Raw genomic sequence first — 20868 nt, 5'->3', positions numbered from 1 at the left:
GGTCTGGATTCGAATCGCCCCTCCGGCTGCTGACTATGAGAAATTTTGCACGTTCTCCCCAAGTCCACATGGTTTTCTACTGTGTACTGTGGTTTGATAGCACCATCCAAAACATGCAGATGGTGGAATGGCTAATCTAAACTGTACAGTACACACACATTCTAAATTGGGGAGGTTGGGCATTTGTCTGTGTACTATTAAGTAGGGAGGGTCGCCTCAGGAAGAGCATCCAGATCCATTGTGGTGACACATAAATACAGTAGTACAAAACAAAAACTCTTATTGTCTATTAAAAAACACTGACGATCCTTTAAAGTTCATGTCACATCAGTGTTTGTCCTGTTACAGGAAGTGATGTGACTGATTCATTTTATATGGCAGCTTTAAATATCACATAAATTTATATGGATTTAATGCACTTGTGCTTTTGATAGACATGAGTGGAGCTTCGCAGGCAGAAATGGGGGACACGAACCCATCAGAGTCTGTAAAGCGAAGGCCAGGCAGGTATCACCAGTCTGCTTTGAGCATGCTGGCCATTCACAAATCCACAATGGAGAAACAGGTGAGATGAATTTACATTAAACCATAATGAAAGACCTGTTCTGTAGACGTGAAGCTGACCAGCAGGACTTTGTTAACCTGTAGGCCAGATTCAGACAGGAGAGGGAGGTGAGGAAGGCTAGTCTGACGCCAGCACACCAGTACATGTTTGAAGTCCTGGCTGTTGGGCTTGGCCTGGAAGTTTCAGCGGTAGAAGATTTTATTCTTGATGCCCCATCAGTAAGTTTTACAGCAGATTTATAGGGCTGGGCGATTTTGCAAAAAAAAAAATCTCGATTATTTTAAAATTATACCCGATTGTCGATTATGATTTAGATTTTTTTTTGTTCTTGTATAATGCAATTAAAATAAGACTCAAATTTCTTTTTTTGCATTGTAATTAAAGGCTGCAGAAGTGCAAAAATAGTAACAGCACCACCTATAATAATCCTTTTAAGGGACTCAAACTTTATAACAATAACGATATCACAATAATTAAAACAAAATAGATCTAAATGATCTATATCCTTATCTATCTATATCTAAGAATAGCTCACAAACAACTTTAATTTTAAATGATGTTCAGCAGAACCTCCTTACATTAGGAAAAAAAACTACAAAAAGTCCTTTACAGGTTTCTTAAAAGGAACTCGTACGAGCCTGTACTGTGCTGTTTCCACCACTGAGTGAGTCTGTATCAGTATCTACACTGGGGGGGGCATCAAGCGATCACTCAACTCAGCTTTGATTTTGTCCTCTTGTGATTTGGGGGGTGGATACAACATTTTAAACATGTAAGGATGTGTAATGTGTCATTTTAGTCCCATAAAACCTTCAAACTGTGTTAACCACTATTATGTGTCGTAGAATGATTCGATTCCATTGAACGGCCCTTTAAGCCAAAATAAAGGAACCGATTCGCGCATTTGGGAGTCATTACATACATACGGCTCTTTAAAAGGAACCGAGACAAAAGATCCGACTCCCTATCGCAGAATTCACTGCAGCAGTTTCCCAGACGCGATTTCTTTACTCAGTAACGGATGTGATTTAAAATGTAGTGAATTACAATTCTTAGTACAAAACTTACTTAAGGCTACGAGGCTGCGCGAGCCTTAAGGTCGTCATCTCAGCTACTTCTTTTTGTTCCACGATCCAGATCAAAGCAAAAAGGAGATCGGGCCTTTTTAATTGCGGCCCCAAGATTGTGGAACAGTTTGCCGCTAGAGATTAGGGCTGCATCATCATTGACCTGTTTTAAAACTAAATTAAAAGCTTATTTTTATGCTATGGCCTATGATAATAGTTGAGATTGATGGGTTATGTCGTTGTGTTTGTGTATGTGTGTATATGTATGTGTGTATATGTATGTGTGTACATGTAAATTTGTACTTTTTGTGAAGCACTTTGGGCAGACATTATTGTCTGCAATAGTGCTATATAAATAAAATGAACTGAACTGAACTTAAGTAAAAGTAAAATGACAGGCTGTAAAATCTACTTTAAAAAGTACAAGTACACAAAAAGACCGACTCAATTACAGTAACGCGAGTAAATGTAACTCGTTACTTTCCAGCCAATCCTGATCGCGCTCATCGGCTCCGTATTTTGATTCAGTTCAGCGGTGTTTGATTCAGTGAATCTTAATGAAACTCTTCTGTTTGTGTCTCGTTTTGCCGATCGTGTTTGCGCTCCTTATTTCTGAATCTAACCGTTAGCGTGTATAATCCTTGTTATCTTCCGTTTACTGTTTTGGTTTTCGCTGGTTTTGGACTCCAACTGGTTTTGTACCCTGTTTTTATATGAAACTTTCCCTGATTTATATTCCGCGAGCGTCTGCTCAGTTTCTGCTTCGTGACATGTTGGTATTTTCATTAAAATATAAAGTATGTAAACAATCGCGATTGAAAACGTTCATGCGAATTAACCGAATTAATCGTGAAAATCGCCCAGCCCTAATTTATACAGTGAAAGCAACAGAGGTGGACAAAATAACGGAAACAAACTACAATTAAATGTATTGCTTAGCCAAACAGTGATGCATAACTCAGTTTCTTTCACTTATTTTGCATTTAAAATGCACCACATAACCAGGCCTTTCTGTCTTTTTTTGATAGTTAGCACCGTTTGATGATTTCTTTGCCAAAGGAGGGTCAGAAGTTATTTCATTTGCGTACCAGGAATCAGAGGTTCCAGGAGTAGGTGAGGACATGAAGAGCTGAACGTCTTTATGTTGCTTTTTATCTGTATTAACAGAACAAATTAAAGAATATCCACAAATCAGCTATATTGTTATAACAACAGCATAGTCGTGTCATGCACAGTAATAAACAGCATGTATGTTCTGCTCCCTACGTCTCTTAAACATTGTGTATTAATTCATTTATTTACATACATTTATGTTTTATTATTGACAGGGTGTTGCTGTTATGTATTGATTCAATATTTGTTAAGGAAGCATATTATTATTATTTAAACAGGATTTGGCCAATTAAGGACATTCACTATAATATTACACAAAGGTAATTTCTGCTACTGAACACTCTCTTTTCTCATCCTGTTCATATTAAATGCTGTAGAATGTGGTCGCACTTTTCCTGGCGTGTCGAAGGGAACCAAAATGATGCGACTGTTCCTGGCCGATATGTCCGACACATGCTTTGAAGGACTTTGTTTGTTTTTTCTGAGAACCAACGCGGATGTTGCACTCAACCCAGCGAACATCCACAAGGTGACAAACTGCACTTAGTTAGCACATTGTTATTATTTCTGCAGTGAGCTGTGCTCATTTCAGAGATGCCTGGTCTGTTTTTATTGTAGGAGATTTATCTATCCATGCTCAGCGCCACAGAGGGGATGCTGAAAGGAATAAGAGATTTGTTATCAAATGTGTACATACCAGCAGTTTGTACAACTGAGAACTGGGGGGCTTTAAACCAGTCTAAACATGGAGAGAAAATCAAGCAGAACTTTAGAGATGACCTGTTTCACTTCACGCACTTTCTGGATGGTAAGAGTATGTTTTAAAAATATGTGTTTTTATATCTTCTGTAATTCTAAAAAGGTTATAAACAGTGGTATGTAGGCTGGTTCTGATAAAGAATTAAAAGGCAAATAGAATCCTGACTGGTGTAATTTATGTTTAGATAATGTAAATTAACTGAGGTTATTTCTAGGTTTCTTTTTTTATTGTTTTTATGCATTTTCCCTTTTTCTCTCAACCTAGTCATATCCAGTTCTCTCGATTATATCGCCCCTCCACTGCTGCAGACCTGACCCTGTTTGAGGAGGGCAGTATCTAACACACGCCCCCTCTGACACGTGTGCAGTAGCCAAACGCTTCATCTGCATGAGTCGGGTTCTTTTTGATGTGCCTCTCTGTGATATGCTGTTCCTGGCAGGAAAAAAGAAGCGGTCAGTGACTGCACATGTGTCAGAGGAAGCGCTTGATAGTCTGTGCTTCAGCGTGGGAGTAGTTACAGTCGAGGAATCGGATACGACTAGATTGTGTTTAGACCCCCCCGTGTTTAAGCTGGTCATGTATGATTCATTCTGCAGAGATGCAGCTGAGCATCGAGGGTACCGTTAAACTAACAAAAGCCTCAGAGATCGACTTCTCCAGACTTGTGACCTTTGAGAATATAAAAGCGGCGGCTGAAGACGCGGACATGGTGCGCAGACTCGAGGAGATTTTAATGGGGTGGCACAAGCAGATCGAACAGGTGCGCGCCTTCACATAACAACAGTACAGTCATGTTACCTGTGTAAATTTGCCCTTACAGCACATGTACGACTTTTTAAAGTGTTTCAGTCACATTAGCTTTCAATTTACCATAAATGACCTGTTAAAATTTAAATCACGTCACATGGTTTCTTATCAACAAGGTGTTTAAGCTTCATTTAATTAAAAACAGCTATCAAAATCACAGCAAACATGACAGAACAGGAACATGAAGATGTATACTATAGCTAGAGGTACAATAGCCCCGTCCAGGGTGTTTCTGTGTGCCTTGCGCCCATTGAGAGCTGGGATAGGCTCCAGCACCCCTTGCAAATAAGCAGCTTAGAAACTAGAGATATTCCCTACAGCTTTGGGTAATATTAATGTACCATACTAATGTACCATACATGTTATTTATTAAGTTATTTTAGCACGTCTGACACACTGCCTTGCCACAAATCTATGGTCTTTGTACTGCCACTACATCCTGTCGTGCAGATTTAAAGGTGACCGTGTGAGACCTTTTGGGTTGTAGGTGCTGACAGAAAGGAATCAGATTCGTAGAGAAGATGATGCGTTGGGGCCTTTGACAGAACTCGAACACTGGAAAAGGATGTCTGCAAAGTTCAGCTCCATCATAGAACACATCAAAGGCTCAGAATGTAAAACTGTGGTGAACGTCCTTCATATAAACCGATCAAAGACCATAAAGGTACAAGACATCATAAAAAATATCTGTTTTTTAATGGTGATGTATAATGACGTACAGAGATAGGCATGATATCGTACACCACAGTTTATTGTGGCTCTAATAAAATGGTTTTGTTCTTCAGCTATGGCGGGAGCTAGATAACAGAATAACTGACTGTGCGAACGAGGCTAAGGACAACGTAAAATATCTCTCCAGCCTGGAGAAAATATGTCGGCCTCTTTATAACTCTGATCCAGTAAGTGTACTTTACTCCAACGTGCTCAGAATTAGTGGCTCACTAGGGTAAGTGAATAAAAGAAAATAAGAATTTAATCTTTGTGCTCCTAAGTATATGACCTATATGCACACCCATGAGCCAAAACATTAGGACTACCCGCCATATGTGCTGCCTAAACAGCTCTGACCTGCTCAGACATCTGAAAGAGTCCTGTGGTATCTTATAGCAGGACATTATCAGCTACTCCTTTAACTTCTGTATGTTCTGAGGTGGATCGTTCTCTTGGAGTTTGAGGGTGCCCCAGTTTGACTGCACCCCATGCACATAACCTGGTTAATACAGACATGGTTTAATGAGTTTGCTGAGGGGACTGAAGTGGCTCGCATAAAGCCCTGACCTTAGCACTACTGAACATGCTAGGAAGAAATCAGGAGCACAAATTCCTATAGATATTTTAAGATGTTGTGGAAAGCCTTCCCAGAATTGAGTAGGCTGTGACAGCCTCAGTTTGGGTGGGAACACTATACTTGCACCCATGGTTTTGGTATGGGATGTACTTGTTTTTCACCTCACTCATCATCTTCTCAGTACCATGTACAGGCCAACACTACTCTTGCCTCTATATATTGTTTTTTTAGATTAGAAATGTCTTTTGTATTTATTGTAGGCCTTTTTGTTCTGTGTTGCACCCTGGTCCTGGAGGAACGTTGTTTCTTTTCAATATGTACTTCTCCCTCTAGCGCATGCTGTGTGTCCACATACTTTTGGCTAAATCGCTCTTCCCTAATACTATCACCGTTTATTAGGTTTGTATCACTTCTGTGTTTATATTATTTTTAGGTCACCATGACTAAAAGTATCCGGACTCTCATCACCACCATTTGCATGATACATGATGTGTCAAGATATTACAACACGTCTGAACGAATGTCTACACTTTTTATTAAAGTACGTGCATACTTGTATATTTGATTGGATTGTTTTAGTTACCTGGTGGTTTCATTTGATCATACAGAGAATCCGAAATACTGTGTATACATCATTACAGGTTACTAATCAGATGGTGACCGCCTGCAGAGCTTACCTTACTAATAATGGCACCTCAAGCATTTGGGATCAGGACACACACGATCTCATTAAGAAGATGCAGGTAGGGTGTGGTTTGTTTATTCGGCTCTCCTCGTTTTATATCCAGTTAAACGAATCGTCTGTTATCTTTTTGCAACAGGAGTGTATCTGCCTGTTTGAGGAGTATCGGTCATGCTTCCAAAGTACGAAGAAGCAGAGGCTCGAGACGCAGCCCGGGAAATCATTCGAGGTGTCGGAGATGTACATCTTCCGCAAGTTTGACGATTTCTGCAAGAGGCTCGAGAAGGTGACCAGCCATTTTCACATGACCACGACACCGAGCAGAGCCGTCCTGGTCCATCCCTGAATCCCTGAAGTGTTTTGTGTTTTTAGATAACTCAGATGATCACAGTGATAAAATCGTTCTCGGCCCTCGGCCAGTCAAGAATCGAAGGGCTCGAGGCTCTAGCTGCAAAGTTTCAGAACATCTACATCAACATAAAAAAGAAGGAGTACGACATACTGGCTCAAAGAAGAGAGGTGTTTGAGGTGGACTTTACCGAGTTCATGTCTCACATCAGTAACCTGGAGGTGAGTGGAGTGTTTGACTTAAGAAACATTAAACAGACTAAACTCATTAGTACTTTTTTCCAGTGCCGTTGTTAGTAGTTAAAGTTGGAATGTCTACACTAAGACATCATTTGCTTTTTATAGCAGCGGTCCCAAACCTTTTTTGCACCATATACCGGTTTCATATAAGATATAATTTCACGGGCCAGCGGGCATAATAAAAACACAAAGTGCATAACAATACTACTCACCAATAATGGACACCCCCACCTAGGGGTGATAGGAGGCAATAACACCTGAAGTTTGTTCCTTATGTTCGGTCTAATCCGTAACTTTCACCACTGCAGAAAATCCCGCTTCACAAAGATAGGATGTTAGAAATGGACCCAGTGTTTTACATTTTACATTTTCAGCATTTAGCAGACGCTTTTATCCAAAGCGACTTACACAATGAGCAATTGAGTGTTAAGGGCCTTGCTCAAGGACCCAACAGTGGCAACTTGGTGGTGGCGGGGCTTGAACCGGCAACCTTCTGTTTACTAGTCCAGTACCTTAACCACTGAGCTATCACTGGCCCCAGTGTTGTCATTGCCTTTGTAGCGATCTCTAATTATTTATTCTTTCTGTGCGGCCCGGTAATAAATGACCCGGCCTGTGGCCCAGTGGTTGGGCACCACTGTTCTACAGCATTACAGGTTGGATTTGGCCCGTTCCATTTCACAATTGTGGTATTTCTGATGTACTCACAGTTTAAAAAACTGTTAAATTTCCAAAATAATTTATGTCCGGAGATTCGGGCATTATCATTTTATTTTAGAATCACGTCTCGAGTTATTTTCGTAATATTACGATTATTTCTGTAGTAAGTTCTGGTATGTTCCCAGATTTTGTGCTCTTGTAGCGTTTACAGAAAAGCAGCCTTATATCCTAATGCTTTCAGCTTCATACTTCTTTGTAGGTGTGCTGTTTTATGGATATGTGCCATCCTTCTCCCTCCAAACTGAATGTGCCAACCAAAGAGTTCTATTTGTTGTGTCTGACCAGAGTAGATTATCCTTTCATACGTCATTTATCATTATGATTAATGTAATATAAACGTCTAGCATAATTACAGGATAATTAATTCAGCTGCAGTTTGCACTCTTTTACATGTATACAATTACTTTTACATATATACAATTAAACATATCATTTTTTTTTTCTTCAGCACCAACTTCAAGATTTAATGAGAAAATGTTTCTCCAAGATTTTTTCATCTCAACAAGCCTTAAACCTCCTACAAAGGTGCTCTTTAACATACAGCTATTCAAATCCACATCTTACAGTACAGACAGTGTATCGTATTGGGTTTATAATAGTTAAATCGGGGCTTCAAATGCTTTTGAATTTGCCTTCAACTGGTTAATTGTTTGAAAGTCTGATGAAAAAAATAGAGGAAGGACTGGATCAGAGATCTATACAATCAGGCATTGGCTGATATGATGTAAAAAGTCTTAACCGGTCTTTGTAAGTTTGTTTTATTCACACTGAGTATCAATAAAAAGGACTGACCATTATAGCAGTGGGTGACAGAAACACTCCAGACAGGATGACCAGTTCTCAATTCAGACACCCACATCAGAGAGACTGATTTAGCTGGAAATGTGTGTGAATAATTTGCCAGAAACCGGTCGCTGTAATAAGGCAGTATGACGTATAAAAAGTCACTAAAAACCCAGATTACATTATGGCAGGATAATTAAGTTACACTGGCAGTCTGGTACATTTGTTACTACAAAGTCCGGTTTAGCTCCTGCACGTCTTGCTGATCTCTTTAAGTATTATAGCTGATTTCTATCACTTTGTTCAGAACTATGTTATTGTTATTGTAATTATTATTCATGCAGAACTATTTAATGGTACAGTTTAAGGTGGCAAACAGACTGACCCTAACCCTAACCCTAACCCCCCCCGTGTTATCTTATATCAGCTAATGTTTGACAAAGCAGATCACGTTCAGTCGTTAATGAATGTGTTTGGTTTCTAGGTTTCAGAAACTGAACATGTCGTGTCTGCAGGCAGAAATCTCCACAACCCTCCACCTGATTCTGCAGCACTACGTCACAGAGCTCGAAGCTGTAAACCAGGTCTCTGCTGGTCTAAAGATCTGAGGATCATTGTCACACTAAAAGAACAACAGAATTAACATTAACTCCTGTGTTTATATGTGTAGCACTATCAGACCTACAGAGAAGATCCTCCCATAGGCAGAAACATGCCTCCAGTGGCGGGCAGGATTGTCTGGGTCAGGCAGCTGTTCAGCAAAATACAGGAACCCATCAGTTACATTGAGGTGCACACAGACTTTATGAACGCTCCTTGTTTTTAAAGGAACATTTCATATTGTGCTACACTGCTTTCATAAGCCTCCCTGACTCACTGTTTCATTTATTTATACAATCACTATGATTTGTTGCTAGTGAAAGGTCCTGCAAAATAATCTAATGCTAATAATTCAGTATAATTAAAACAAAATAGCTCAATCATTTAATAAGAATTGTTAGTAGAAGTCCCAGTAAATGTGTATTTGGAACAGTTCAGTTTTATGTAATAATTAAAAAACATTTTCACCATATACACCAAGTACTTACACATGCTGTATAAACAATATGCAGAAAAACTCAGAGGTCCTGTCCACATCTGAGGGGCAGGATGTTGTGCAGCTGTACAACAGGTCTGCAGCGGTGTTTGTGGAGTTTGAGATTCTTTACTATACAGCCTGGATGAACAGGTTCCCACAGTTGGAATATGGCAAGTATCTTAAGCGTTTCTGTTACATTTGAACCCTAAAGGAATGATGGAAAACACTCATGATTTTACCTCTTTTACAGCCCTGTATGAAACCCTGCTTGTTCGCGACCCAGAATCAAAGAAACTGCTGGTGAACAGTTCTACAATAAACGAGACATTACGAGAGATTAAATGCTTGATTAAACTGGGATTGAAGGTTCCCGAGAAGGCTCTGTATATGTTTAGGACAGAGAAACACCTAAAGACAACACAATTCAGATTAGAGGTGGGAAAAAATGAGCTTTCAGTTCATTCACTTTACAACAAACCTGCTAATCACAGTGAACTGTGTGTGTGTGTGTGTGTTTGGTTTGTGATGTGTAGACGTTTATCAGCAGTTATGAGGATACGCTTGAGGAAATTCCTGCTATGTTTTACAGTCTGATGATATCAAAAATAAAAAAGGTATGATATTCTTCTCACTGGCTTTTATATCTGATAAATTATTAAATAGAATATATCAACATGTAAATATGAATTAATGCCAGATCAGTGTTTTTCGAACCCTGGGTGGGTCGTGAATCAGACAAAGTGGGTCGCAGAGAAATGGAGGCTTTATATTACATCTTGTAAATCACAGTGAGACCAGATACAGTAAATAGCATTCTTTGTGTTGCCTGGGTTGTGTAAAAAATCATGGACAAAATGAATTTGGGTTGCTTAAAACCCTGGTCTAGATTAAGTGTCTTATCACAGTGTGCATCAGCTGGGTCTCCCTTAAATTTCTTCCATGGCTTGTTTCACACTGTAGGTCTGATTGCTTCAGAGTAAAGCAGAATACACAACAGCAGTAAGGGCCTGGGCTTGATTCCCCTAGGTCTAGGGTCCTTTCTGTGTGGGGTTTGCATGTTCTCCCTGTGTCCAAGTCCAAGGACATGCAGTCAGGTTAACTGGAGCTACTAATAATTGCCCTAATTGTGTGTGTGTGTCTGTCTGGGGTGTTTTCAGCATTTTGCCTGGTGAATCAGACCCACTGCAGCCCTGACCAGGATAAGGCAGTGGTAAAACAGAGAATGAATGATTATATTATCTAATGCAGTTGCTCTGTGTACCAGGTGGACTCTGTGCTTCGTCAAGGCTTGGTGTTTCTCAGCTGGTCGTCTCTCATCCTGGACACATTTTTCAATGATCTTGATGCTGCCATGGCTGAGCTGCAGCATGTTCTAAAGAAGGTACATTCTGAGTGTGTATGTGAGAACAATAGTGACATGATTAACAGTATCTTCTAACTGCATGTAACATGTTCAGGTGACAGATCTTTGCGAGATTCGCATTGAAGGTGTTTTACACAACATCTCCGAGACTGTCCTCATCACCCTGCCAGAGGACAGAGCCTCATCTCTACAGGACCTGATTACCACCAACGAGGTAACGTCATGTTACCCCCAGCATTCGGGATGCTTAAGAATACTTTATGATGAAGTAACATTTAAATCTGATACAGGCTCAGACTAAGCTGTGGGCTCAGACTCTCAACCAAAAGAGCAGCCACGTAGAGGAGGCAGTGAAGGAACTGACTTTAATCTTCAGTGCTATTTATGAGCCAAAAGAAAGCAAAGACCCGGCTGAGAAACCTAAAGGTATTTTGATTAGATTGATCTGAACAGGCCTTGCAAACGTTTCTATATAAACAGAAGTAACGAAAATGATGCTGTTTTGTATTTGTAGGACACAAACGTGTTGCATTCTCAGAAGATCTGGGCTCATCAAACGATAAAGACAGGTTCAAGGCAGAAGCCCGTGAAGCTGATAAAGACGAAGACTTTAAAAACGTAAATGCTGGGTCCACTATTTGTCAGCTAAAATAAATACTTCACCTATAGTTAAGATTAATCTATAACTAAAATACTGCCTGTAAAACAAACTGATATATATATGTATATATGTATATAATATATATAGACCTTCTAGTTAGAGCTTCCCATGTTCTACATAAATCAAGGACGGTGTTAAATAAGTACAGGATGTCAATTTATCACATGGCTTCAGCTACCCATCTCCCTTTAAGACATATCCAATCATGCCACTGTAGATGCTTGCCTGCCTGGTAGCACCTCTGAGTTTCGAACCCCTGATCTCAGCAATAGTAGGCCAAAGTAAATGACCACTGCTCCACCTAATATTTGTTATACCAATGCACCAAGTGAAATGTTAACCACTAATACCCTGAAGCCACCGTATTACTGTCTCACACACAAAACCTTTAGCTGTAAATGGTAAGCAACACAGTGATGTGCATCGTGTACTCATACTTCCCGTGGAGCATCAGACACAACAGTAACACTTCTGCATCGCTTTCACTAGCAATCTGGTTTCTGCTTAGCAAACAGCATTCTCTTCTTATTATTATTTTTATTTTTATTATCACAAGTAGTTCACAGTTCCAACAAGGAGCTGGCAAATCTGATCCAACAGAGGTGCTAGCAAATCTGTAAGTGTGAAACTGTAATAAAAAGAAACATCTCCACCTGGAACAAATGAAAGTTCAACCAGGCGCAGGTGACTGTCTGTTACGCGGAAACAATGGCAACCATCTGCACCTCCATGCCTTCTCTCCCGACCAGATTTGGAAAGGCAGAAAGACATTATTCTGTAATCGAGCCACACCGTCAATCTCCACCTAGTTCTGTTTGGCCTGCAAGGGCACCAGTTATGATGTAAAACATACCATGTATAAAACAAACAATAACAATTTTATGTTCATGTGATAAAGAGACCTAAAAACAATGTAATTACATTTAAATCATTTTTAGATTTAAATCATTAATGGCCCTGCTGTTTATTTTCCTGGTTATTTGTAGGAGTGCAGAGAACTGTATGCTCACTTCAGCGCAAAACTTCTGGACGCTTTGGTGAAGGCCACATGTTTGTCTCTGGACACGTTAAAAAGAAGATTGTTTATTTCCAGGTGAGAATGAACATGTTTCACCATGTAAATAAATCATTAAAAAATACACAAAACATTTAAAGCAGTAATTTTTTCTTTCTAGCTCATCTGGCGGCCATCCCAGTGTCTCAGATGAGGTGATAACTTTAATAAAATCTGAGATCCACCTGACCATACCCAATGTGGTAAGTGTTTATATTACTAATGCTTTACTCTGTGCTGTTACTGAATCTTGGAACCATAAGCACATTGAGAGTTCTGTGTTCTGATGAAGGTGATGATACCGAGTCTTGATAAGATCCAGCAAGCAATCATTCACCTGGTGCATCTGGTGCTGGAGGTGAGCCGCGGCGTGGCATGCTGGAAACAGGATTGCCGCTCAGACGACGTTGGAAAGTCTGGATGTAAGAGGCGGCATTAACAATCATTAAGAATCTTCCACGGTTTCCCTTCAGCTTGATGCATTTGGAGTTGTTTTGTTTCCTGCAAAAAACAGAAAGACATATTCTGTACTGTAAAGTCCGGAAGCGTATTGCTGCCACACAGATGAAAAGAAATGTCAGTATGTTGTTATAAAGAGAATCAAATTTTACTTCATGCTTTTTTTACTTCATGAGTTTTGGTGTCACTGAGCAGCACAGATGATATTTTTATCACTATTTAAACACTGCGAAGGATTCTTAAATCTTAGTCTTTATATAGACGTAAAAACCGCTCACATATCTTAGACATGCACTATTCCTAATGGAGAATCTTGATCGGCACAGCAAGCTACAAGGTTACAAGCTACAGCATCTTAAATGTCTTCAAGCTGGGTTCGGCTACGCAGCATTTAAGGAAATGAACTTTTCTCGTTATTACGACATACTGACGGCTTTTTTTTCATCTGTGTGGCAGCATGGGCACCAGGTGTAAACCAAAGTATAATGTACACGCCTTTGTTAATATGTTTTTAATTGGTTCTAATCGATTATAAAGGCTAACACAGCTTTTTAAAGCACTAAGGCTGTGAATGTTAAATAAAGATCGTGAAATAATTCCAATAAAACATTATTAACTTTTTCTCCTCGTTTTAACATTTGAAAGCATCCGACATTTTGAGTTTAAAAACGTTTAAATGGAAATTTCTTCTCTAGCTGGGCGGCTGAGGAACTTCTTCCAGAGTGTTTCTGAAAACAAGAATGTGTGCAAGCCTGTAGGACTTCTAATGTCAGGGGTGAACCTCCTGGGTAAACAGCCCGGAGATGTGCTCAGTCAGTTCAGAGCCTTCAAAGTAATCTGGGATCAGGACCGAGACGACCAAGTCAAGGTAGCTCAACACTCAACTCAACTTATTAATGTAAAACGGACAAAACTACTGGACTTGGATAAACAATTACAACATGTTAAATTTGTCACAGACATTGATTAGATCAAACCCAGGTCATCAGTCCATGTCACTGTGCAGCTCTCACTTTCTCAGCGGCACCGATGTGCCACCTGAATAGATCATGTTATGTTTACATTTTGTTAGGTGTAATACAGCGGTAATACAACAGTAATACTCAGGCGGCAGGTGTTTCCAAATATTGTGCCGGCCTCATGATTGAGGAGCCGACAAATCTGTGAATAAGAAACCATGATGAATGGAAACACTTCCTACTGGAGTGACGGGTGACTGCTGTTGATCTGCGCCTTCATGCCCCCTCTGTTAGCCATATTATAGCTCCCAGTAGATGGACTTGTTACAGATAGAATGTGATATTCTGCTGGAGTTTTTTACATTGTTAAGGAGGATTGAAAATAGTTTGTAAATGGTGATTATAAGTGGAATAAACACCCAAATTTTGAAGAATCACATTTTAAAGACATCACTATAACAGTGTACATTTGTTTAATATGAAATCATAAACGCATGTTTGTGTTTTCTGTCAGGAATTCATCAGTAGCAACCCCGACCTATACCTGATAAAGGAGCAAATTTTACACTATGAAACGGTTGAACAGGAGATCGCGGACATCACGCCCATCGTCGTTTTAGGTGGAATGGAATTGTCAACAGGTAAAATAATACCAAATATTCACATTAGCTATTACAGTTGAGGTTTTTATGTGTTATGTGTGAAAAATGGCACATTAATGTCATCAAAGCTGCAGTGCATCACTGGTTTTGTTTAATATAATTATATTGCACTGTTAAATATTGAAAAAATAGGTGGATTGAAGTTAGGGTTGGGATGTGCCAGGTACGCCTATTCCACGTCTTCTGTGCATACGGCTGGTTCAGCTCAGACTCTGAAGTCATAACCTTAAATCCTACAGAATTTTACAGTGTTGCTTCATTTATTCACATGCTTGTTGTTTGTGTTGGTGATGTCTGTAGCTCCACTGAAGATGTCCCTGAGTGTGGAAGCGAAAGCCTGGAAACTGATGCTGTGCAAGTACGTACAAAAGGAATACAAGAAGAAGCTGATGGACATGATCGCTTTCATTAGTGAGCAGCAAAAAAAACTCTCACGCCCTATAGCTGACCTGGACGACGTGAGATTCGCTATGGAAGCCCTGTCCAATATCCGGGACTCAGAAATTATAATGGACATGACCATGGGGCCCATCGAGGTCCGACATAATGATAAGCCATATTTCTAATCCTTATCTTACTAATCTATGGTTTATTTTAGACATGAAATTGATTAGTGATGTTTTTAGGAAGCCTATTCTATACTAAACAAGTTTGAAGTGGAAGTGACGAAGGAGGAGGCCGAGGGTGTGGATACACTAAGATACTCTTTTGCTAAACTGCAGTCCAAAGAGGTACGTTCCTCATTCTCAACTCAGATTCCACAGTGTCTGTCTTTATGAAAGATCCATCACAGATGATTCATGGCTGATTCTTCCTTCATTTAAACATTTATTCAATCATTTATCCATTCTGGTCAGGGTCACCGTGGCTCTGGAAAGCAGTGAAAACACTGCTGGTGATGCCCTAGGTCTAAGTAATGTGTTTAGTAGTGTGTTATTAACTGCAGTCCAGCTTATATGAAATATATACACCGATGAGGCGTAACATTATGACCACCTTCCTAATACTGTGTTGGTCCCCCTTTTGCTGCCAAAACAGCCCTGACCCGTCGACTCTGACACCTTTCTATCAGAACCGGCATGAACTTCTTCGGCAGTTTGAGCTACAGTAGCTCGTCTGTTGGATCGGACCACACGGGCCAGCCTTCGCTCCACACGTGCATCAATGAGCCTTGGCCGCCCATGACCCTGACGCCGGGTTTACCACTGTTCCTGACCACTGCAGACCGGTAACACCCCACAACAGCTGCGGTTTTGGAGATGCTCCGACCCAGTCGTCTAGCCATCACAATTTGGCCCTGAAATGTAACCTTCGAGGATAAAACATTCACTTGCTGCCTAATATGCCCCCCCCCCCAACAGGTGTTGTGATGAAGAGATAATCAGTGTTATTCTCTTCACCTGATAGTGGTCATAATGTTATGCCTTGCCAGTGTATAGTTATACCCAGTAGTATAGTATTACCCAGGAAATACATCTAAACAGTGTGCCAGTGCATCACCAGGCATCCCTGACTACCTTACCCTCTCATTTACTTGCATGAGATATGTTTGTGGAAAACATACCAAACTCCTTATAGACCATTTAAAGCGTTGCTTTGAAATCGAGTCCTCTGTTCTTTCTAAAACCATGTTACATATTCTGGTGTTTTAATAAAACATGTGGGAGACGAAGGGACAGCATTTAGTCTAATGTGTTTTTTATATAAAACCCCTACACAGAGAGCAGTCCAGCATGAACTGGTCAGTGCGCAGCCCAAGTTGAAAGAGAATCTCCTGGAATCAGTCGGCACGTTTCAGAATGACTTGATGACTTTCGGCCAGAAGTATGAAACGGTGAGCAATCAACTCATTCCTGAGGGCCACACTGACACTTTTGTTTCAGACCCGAGTCCATCTAATTGTAAGGGTGCAGGGATTTAAGTGAGTTCGGGAATAGAATAATGCAATTGACTAAATAAATCATCTTATTTTTTGTTTGAAGTAAACAGCAGACAATGAGACACTGACTAGCAGATAAACTGAAACACTTTCTTTAAGCATGATGTGCAAATAAAACAAGTACATATTTATTTAAGAACTATTGAAATGTATTTAAAAGTTAATTCTTCTGTATATAAGCAAGCAGCTTCAATTACAAAGTAATTATACCTACACAATTAATCTATTAAAGGAGCAAATATAAGAATAATAAACATTATTAAGTGAATATGTTTTGTCACCTCTGATGTTTCTGCTTTTGTATTTGTCACTAGTCATTGTTAAAATAAAGACAAACTAAAGTTTAAACACCACCCGGCCATAATAAAAAAAATATCTGGACAAAAAAACAGACAGGTTAAATTAACTAGCCAAAGATCTGAACAAGCAGCAACTATGTACAGATAATTGTCTGGTTTGAGTTTTGTCCTTGTGTGGCATGTCATCTTTCTGGTTGTTTGCTGCTGATGGTTTTCTCACTTCCCCTGTCTGGTTCCTGCAGTGATCGTCTGAGTTACACTTGCTGGCGGAGCTGCCCAGACGTTTTTGTTTTGTTTGTTCTTGTGTCTGTCTCTGTGTTCTCAGTGTTTCTGCTCTCACATAAGCTTTTTTGTCCTCGAGTCACTTTAGGCTGTGGCTTTGGTATGGTTTTGTGAATTTAAAACTGAACCAGTGATATTAACCGACCAAAGTGTGTGAGAATCACATTAGATTAGAATAAATAGAAGAAAGCCGATCATAAGAATATTATTATAAAACGGATAGTTCCGGTCCTAAAATCTGATTGGCTGAGCCGCGTTCGAAGCCGTTGTAAAATCCCCGATAAACTCACACCTATGACCGCCTCACATCATTTATTATATTTTATGTTGACCGCCGTTTTATAAAAGCAATAAGCCACTCCGCTTCGCGTCGTACCAAAAACGTCATCCCCGTGCTAAAATCACAGTAACGTACGGCCTCTCGTGGCTTATTGCTTTAATAACCTGTTGTATGACACTTAGCGATTCATATATGGTTCCTTGTCTGTCTGATATCAGGAAGGCCCGAATGTTTCAGGCATTTCACCTGAGGAGGCCAGCATCAGACTTCAAATCTTCCAGGTATGACAGATGCAGAATTCAAAATGCTTTTATTCATTATTCTTTCTATATAAATCTCTCACACCTCGGCTCGTTTATACTTATAAATATTATTCATGTGACATTAGGTGGTCCCAGACATGCACTCAAAAGCAAATGTATTATAACTGTTTCAAAAACTTACTGTAATCAATACTTAGGAATATAACTCAGGTGGGATTAAGCCGGATAGGGACTCTCTCTCATAACTGATGCAATTACGACCTCTGCTGGCTAATTGATGGCACCTGCACAGAGATGGGAAAAGAGTACTGTCAGGGTGTGTCTCTCCGTACACAGTGCTGATCCGCATTGCACTCGTCAAAGTGTAGGTGTTAAGATGCATACCGCTGCTGCCCGCTTGTCGGAGGGGGCGTGTGGTAGCTTCTTTCTCCTCAGTCAGAGCGGGGGTCAGCATTGGTGGAGAGGAAGCGTGACACAATCGGGCAATCGTACGCGCTAAAAGGGGGGAAAAAGGGAGAAAATGCATAAACAAAATATTATATATATATAAATCAGCCAGACTAATGCCGACTGTACATCTAACCATTTTATATTAAATATAATTTTATTCCACCTTAAACGTGCTCTGATATTGATCTCAGACTGGGTTTGATAACCTGTGGAGGAAGTTCACCACATATTCTTCTGGAGAACAGTTGTTCGGCCTGCCCGTCACTGAATATGATGTTCTACAGAAAGCTCGGTAATTACAGTCTGTCACTGTCTGGTAAACACTCTCCAGAAACATGATGATGCTCACTGCTGATTGGCCTAAAACATGCATACAATTCTGTATTATTCCCGTGTCACTTTTCTATTCTATTATAATGGTGTTCCTCTCTCTTATGTTATTGAAACTAGGAAAGAGCTCGGGCTTCTTCAGAAGCTGTACGGCCTCTACGATGCGGTTATGAATAAGATCAGCGGCTATTACGAAATCCTCTGGACCGAAGTGGATATTGAAAAGATCAACACGGAGCTTTCAGAATTCCAAACCAGGTAACCGTCGCGACTCTTGCACAGTGTTACAGCAGCAGCTCCTCTCAGAAGTGTAAGAACTCCTGTGTGTTTTGAATTGTACTCAGATGCCGAAAGCTCCCCAAAGGACTGAGAGACTGGCAGGCGTTTTTAGATCTGAAGAAAAGGATCGATGACTTCAGCGAGTCGTGCCCTCTCCTGGAGATGATGGCTCACAGAGCGATGAAGCAGAGACACTGGGAACGCATCGCTGACCTGACGCAGCACAAGTTTCACGTGGATTCGGACACGTTCTGCCTTCAAAACATAATGGAGGCCCCACTGCTGAAACACAAAGAAGACATAGAGGTAATGCTACACTGAGGCTCTGTGTATGTAGACACTGATCAGTCATAACATTATGACCGCCTTTCTAATATTGGCCCCCCTTCTGCTGCCCCATACACAACAACCCGTGATGCTCTGTGTATTCTGACACCTTTCTATCAGAACCAGCATGAACCTCTTCAGCAGTTTCAGCTACAGGAGCTCGTCTGTTGGATCCGACCACACGTGCATCAATGAGCCTTGGCCACCCATGACCCTGTCGCCGGTTTACCACTGTTCCTGACCACTGCAGAACGGGAACACCCCACAAGAGCTGCAGTTTTGGAGATGCTCTGACCCAGTTGTCTAGCCATCACAATTTGGCTTTTGTCAAATTCCCTCAGATCCTCACGCTCGCCCGTTTTTTTTTTTATATCAACTTTCAGGATAAAATTTTCACCTGCTGCCTAATACACCCCCCCCCCCCCCCCCCCACTAACAGGTGCCATAATGAAGAGATAATCAGTGTTATTCTCTTCACCTGTCAGCGATCATAATGTTATGCCTGGTCAGTGTATGTAGATACTGGTGTCTTTTGCTCTTTAGATGACATACATTGTTTTGGGTTCATTTAAGCTATCCCTGTGCTAAAGTCATGCTTAGTCTAACCAGGGTTTGAAAGAGACTTGTGTTATAATGATGACCTTACTTTTCTCCTCACACTAGGACATCTGCATCTCAGCAGTAAAGGAGAAGGATATCGAGGCCAAGCTGGCACAGGTGGTTGATTTATGGTACAGTCAGTTGCTCACATTTATGGCTTTTAAAGGCAGAGGAGAGCTGATGCTTAAAGGAGCTGAGACGGCAGAAATCATCACTGCCATGGAGGACAGTCTGATGGTGCTTGGATCACTTCTAAGCAACAGGTAAGTTTCATCAGGTTCTGTTCATGTCTCACACACTGATGTTCTCATTAGAAATAACAGTCTAGACTAGCACTTTGTAGATTTTTTGGTATTGCTTTGACCATTGCTTTGATGAAGTTTAAATATAGAGACTATTCTCCTTTATACGGATGTATAGGGGTTCAGTAAGCTTAGCAAGCTTAAACAAATAAAACAGTGATGACTTCTGTCTGTTTAAACACTGGAGCATAGTCATAATGCACATAAAACTTTCTTTGTTATGGTAATTTTGGTAGATTGAGGGGTGCAAGTCATAATTCTGATGATTCTACAGATTCATTATAGGGTAAATTAGTTTAGTATTTCATTGAACTTAATTAATCAAACTAAAGTTTATTTAACTGTGTAGTGGGCGCTCTGTGTGGGTGGCACATGGGTAAATAAGATAAGATAAGATTCCTTTATTGATCCCCATGGGGGAAATTCGAGTGTTACAGCAGCTCCAGTACAGTGTAAGTAGAGTAAATACAGTAAATGAAAATAGAGTAGAATAAAATAAAAAATAAGGAAATTATCAAATAAATGATGGTAAATAAAGTATGGTAAATAATGCTCGCTTACTACCACTGGCATCCAGGGTTCAGTGCTATCGGTCAGTTCAGCGTCTACATACAGGCATGATTGGCTATGCCTGAGGTGGGGGGTAGCCAGGACCCTGCAATGGATCGTCGTCCTGTCGGGGGTGTGTTACTGCATTGCGCCTGATATTTCCAGGACCCACCAAGACCCTGACCAGGATAAAGCAATGGTAAAAATGAAATGAAACTGTGTAGTTCAATTTAATTTTGTGTTTGTACGATTTGTGTAAATTCTATTTATTTAAAGTATCCTCCAGGCCACCCAAAGAGGACGGGGGTCCCTGCTGAGTCTGGTTCCTCTCAAGGTTCCTTCCTGTATTTTTAAGGGAG

The 20868-nt window shown here is 40.4% G+C and overlaps 1 protein-coding gene across 1 annotated transcript in view; it reads left to right on the top strand.

Moving 5' to 3' along the window:
* The first annotated feature begins 433 nt into the window (after positions 1–433).
* The window catches only part of LOC134320274 (dynein axonemal heavy chain 8-like), a 56392-nt gene continuing 35957 nt past the window's right edge, over positions 434–20868 (top strand). The window contains exons 1-35 of the mRNA XM_063001613.1: positions 434–565; positions 649–783; positions 2661–2745; positions 3123–3274; positions 3364–3553; positions 4102–4265; positions 4800–4976; positions 5098–5211; positions 6034–6141; positions 6242–6343; positions 6422–6568; positions 6655–6852; positions 8039–8115; positions 8858–8957; positions 9044–9163; positions 9486–9621; positions 9702–9886; positions 9985–10065; positions 10716–10832; positions 10909–11028; positions 11105–11240; positions 11329–11432; positions 12462–12568; positions 12651–12732; positions 12822–12951; positions 13684–13856; positions 14462–14588; positions 14910–15145; positions 15236–15340; positions 16330–16443; positions 17628–17690; positions 18314–18414; positions 18573–18710; positions 18797–19037; positions 19722–19921. Coding sequence (XP_062857683.1) covers positions 437–565; positions 649–783; positions 2661–2745; positions 3123–3274; positions 3364–3553; positions 4102–4265; positions 4800–4976; positions 5098–5211; positions 6034–6141; positions 6242–6343; positions 6422–6568; positions 6655–6852; positions 8039–8115; positions 8858–8957; positions 9044–9163; positions 9486–9621; positions 9702–9886; positions 9985–10065; positions 10716–10832; positions 10909–11028; positions 11105–11240; positions 11329–11432; positions 12462–12568; positions 12651–12732; positions 12822–12951; positions 13684–13856; positions 14462–14588; positions 14910–15145; positions 15236–15340; positions 16330–16443; positions 17628–17690; positions 18314–18414; positions 18573–18710; positions 18797–19037; positions 19722–19921 — 4694 coding nt within the window. The 5' untranslated portion in view covers positions 434–436. The remainder of the gene's footprint in view (positions 566–648; positions 784–2660; positions 2746–3122; positions 3275–3363; positions 3554–4101; positions 4266–4799; positions 4977–5097; positions 5212–6033; positions 6142–6241; positions 6344–6421; positions 6569–6654; positions 6853–8038; positions 8116–8857; positions 8958–9043; positions 9164–9485; positions 9622–9701; positions 9887–9984; positions 10066–10715; positions 10833–10908; positions 11029–11104; positions 11241–11328; positions 11433–12461; positions 12569–12650; positions 12733–12821; positions 12952–13683; positions 13857–14461; positions 14589–14909; positions 15146–15235; positions 15341–16329; positions 16444–17627; positions 17691–18313; positions 18415–18572; positions 18711–18796; positions 19038–19721; positions 19922–20868) is intronic.

Source organism: Trichomycterus rosablanca, chromosome 9, assembly GCF_030014385.1.
Source record: "Trichomycterus rosablanca isolate fTriRos1 chromosome 9, fTriRos1.hap1, whole genome shotgun sequence".
In the NCBI taxonomy this organism is placed as follows: domain Eukaryota; kingdom Metazoa; phylum Chordata; class Actinopteri; order Siluriformes; family Trichomycteridae; genus Trichomycterus; species Trichomycterus rosablanca.
The sequence above is the reverse complement of the archived record's forward strand: the minus strand, read 5'-3'. Positions and strand labels throughout refer to the sequence as shown.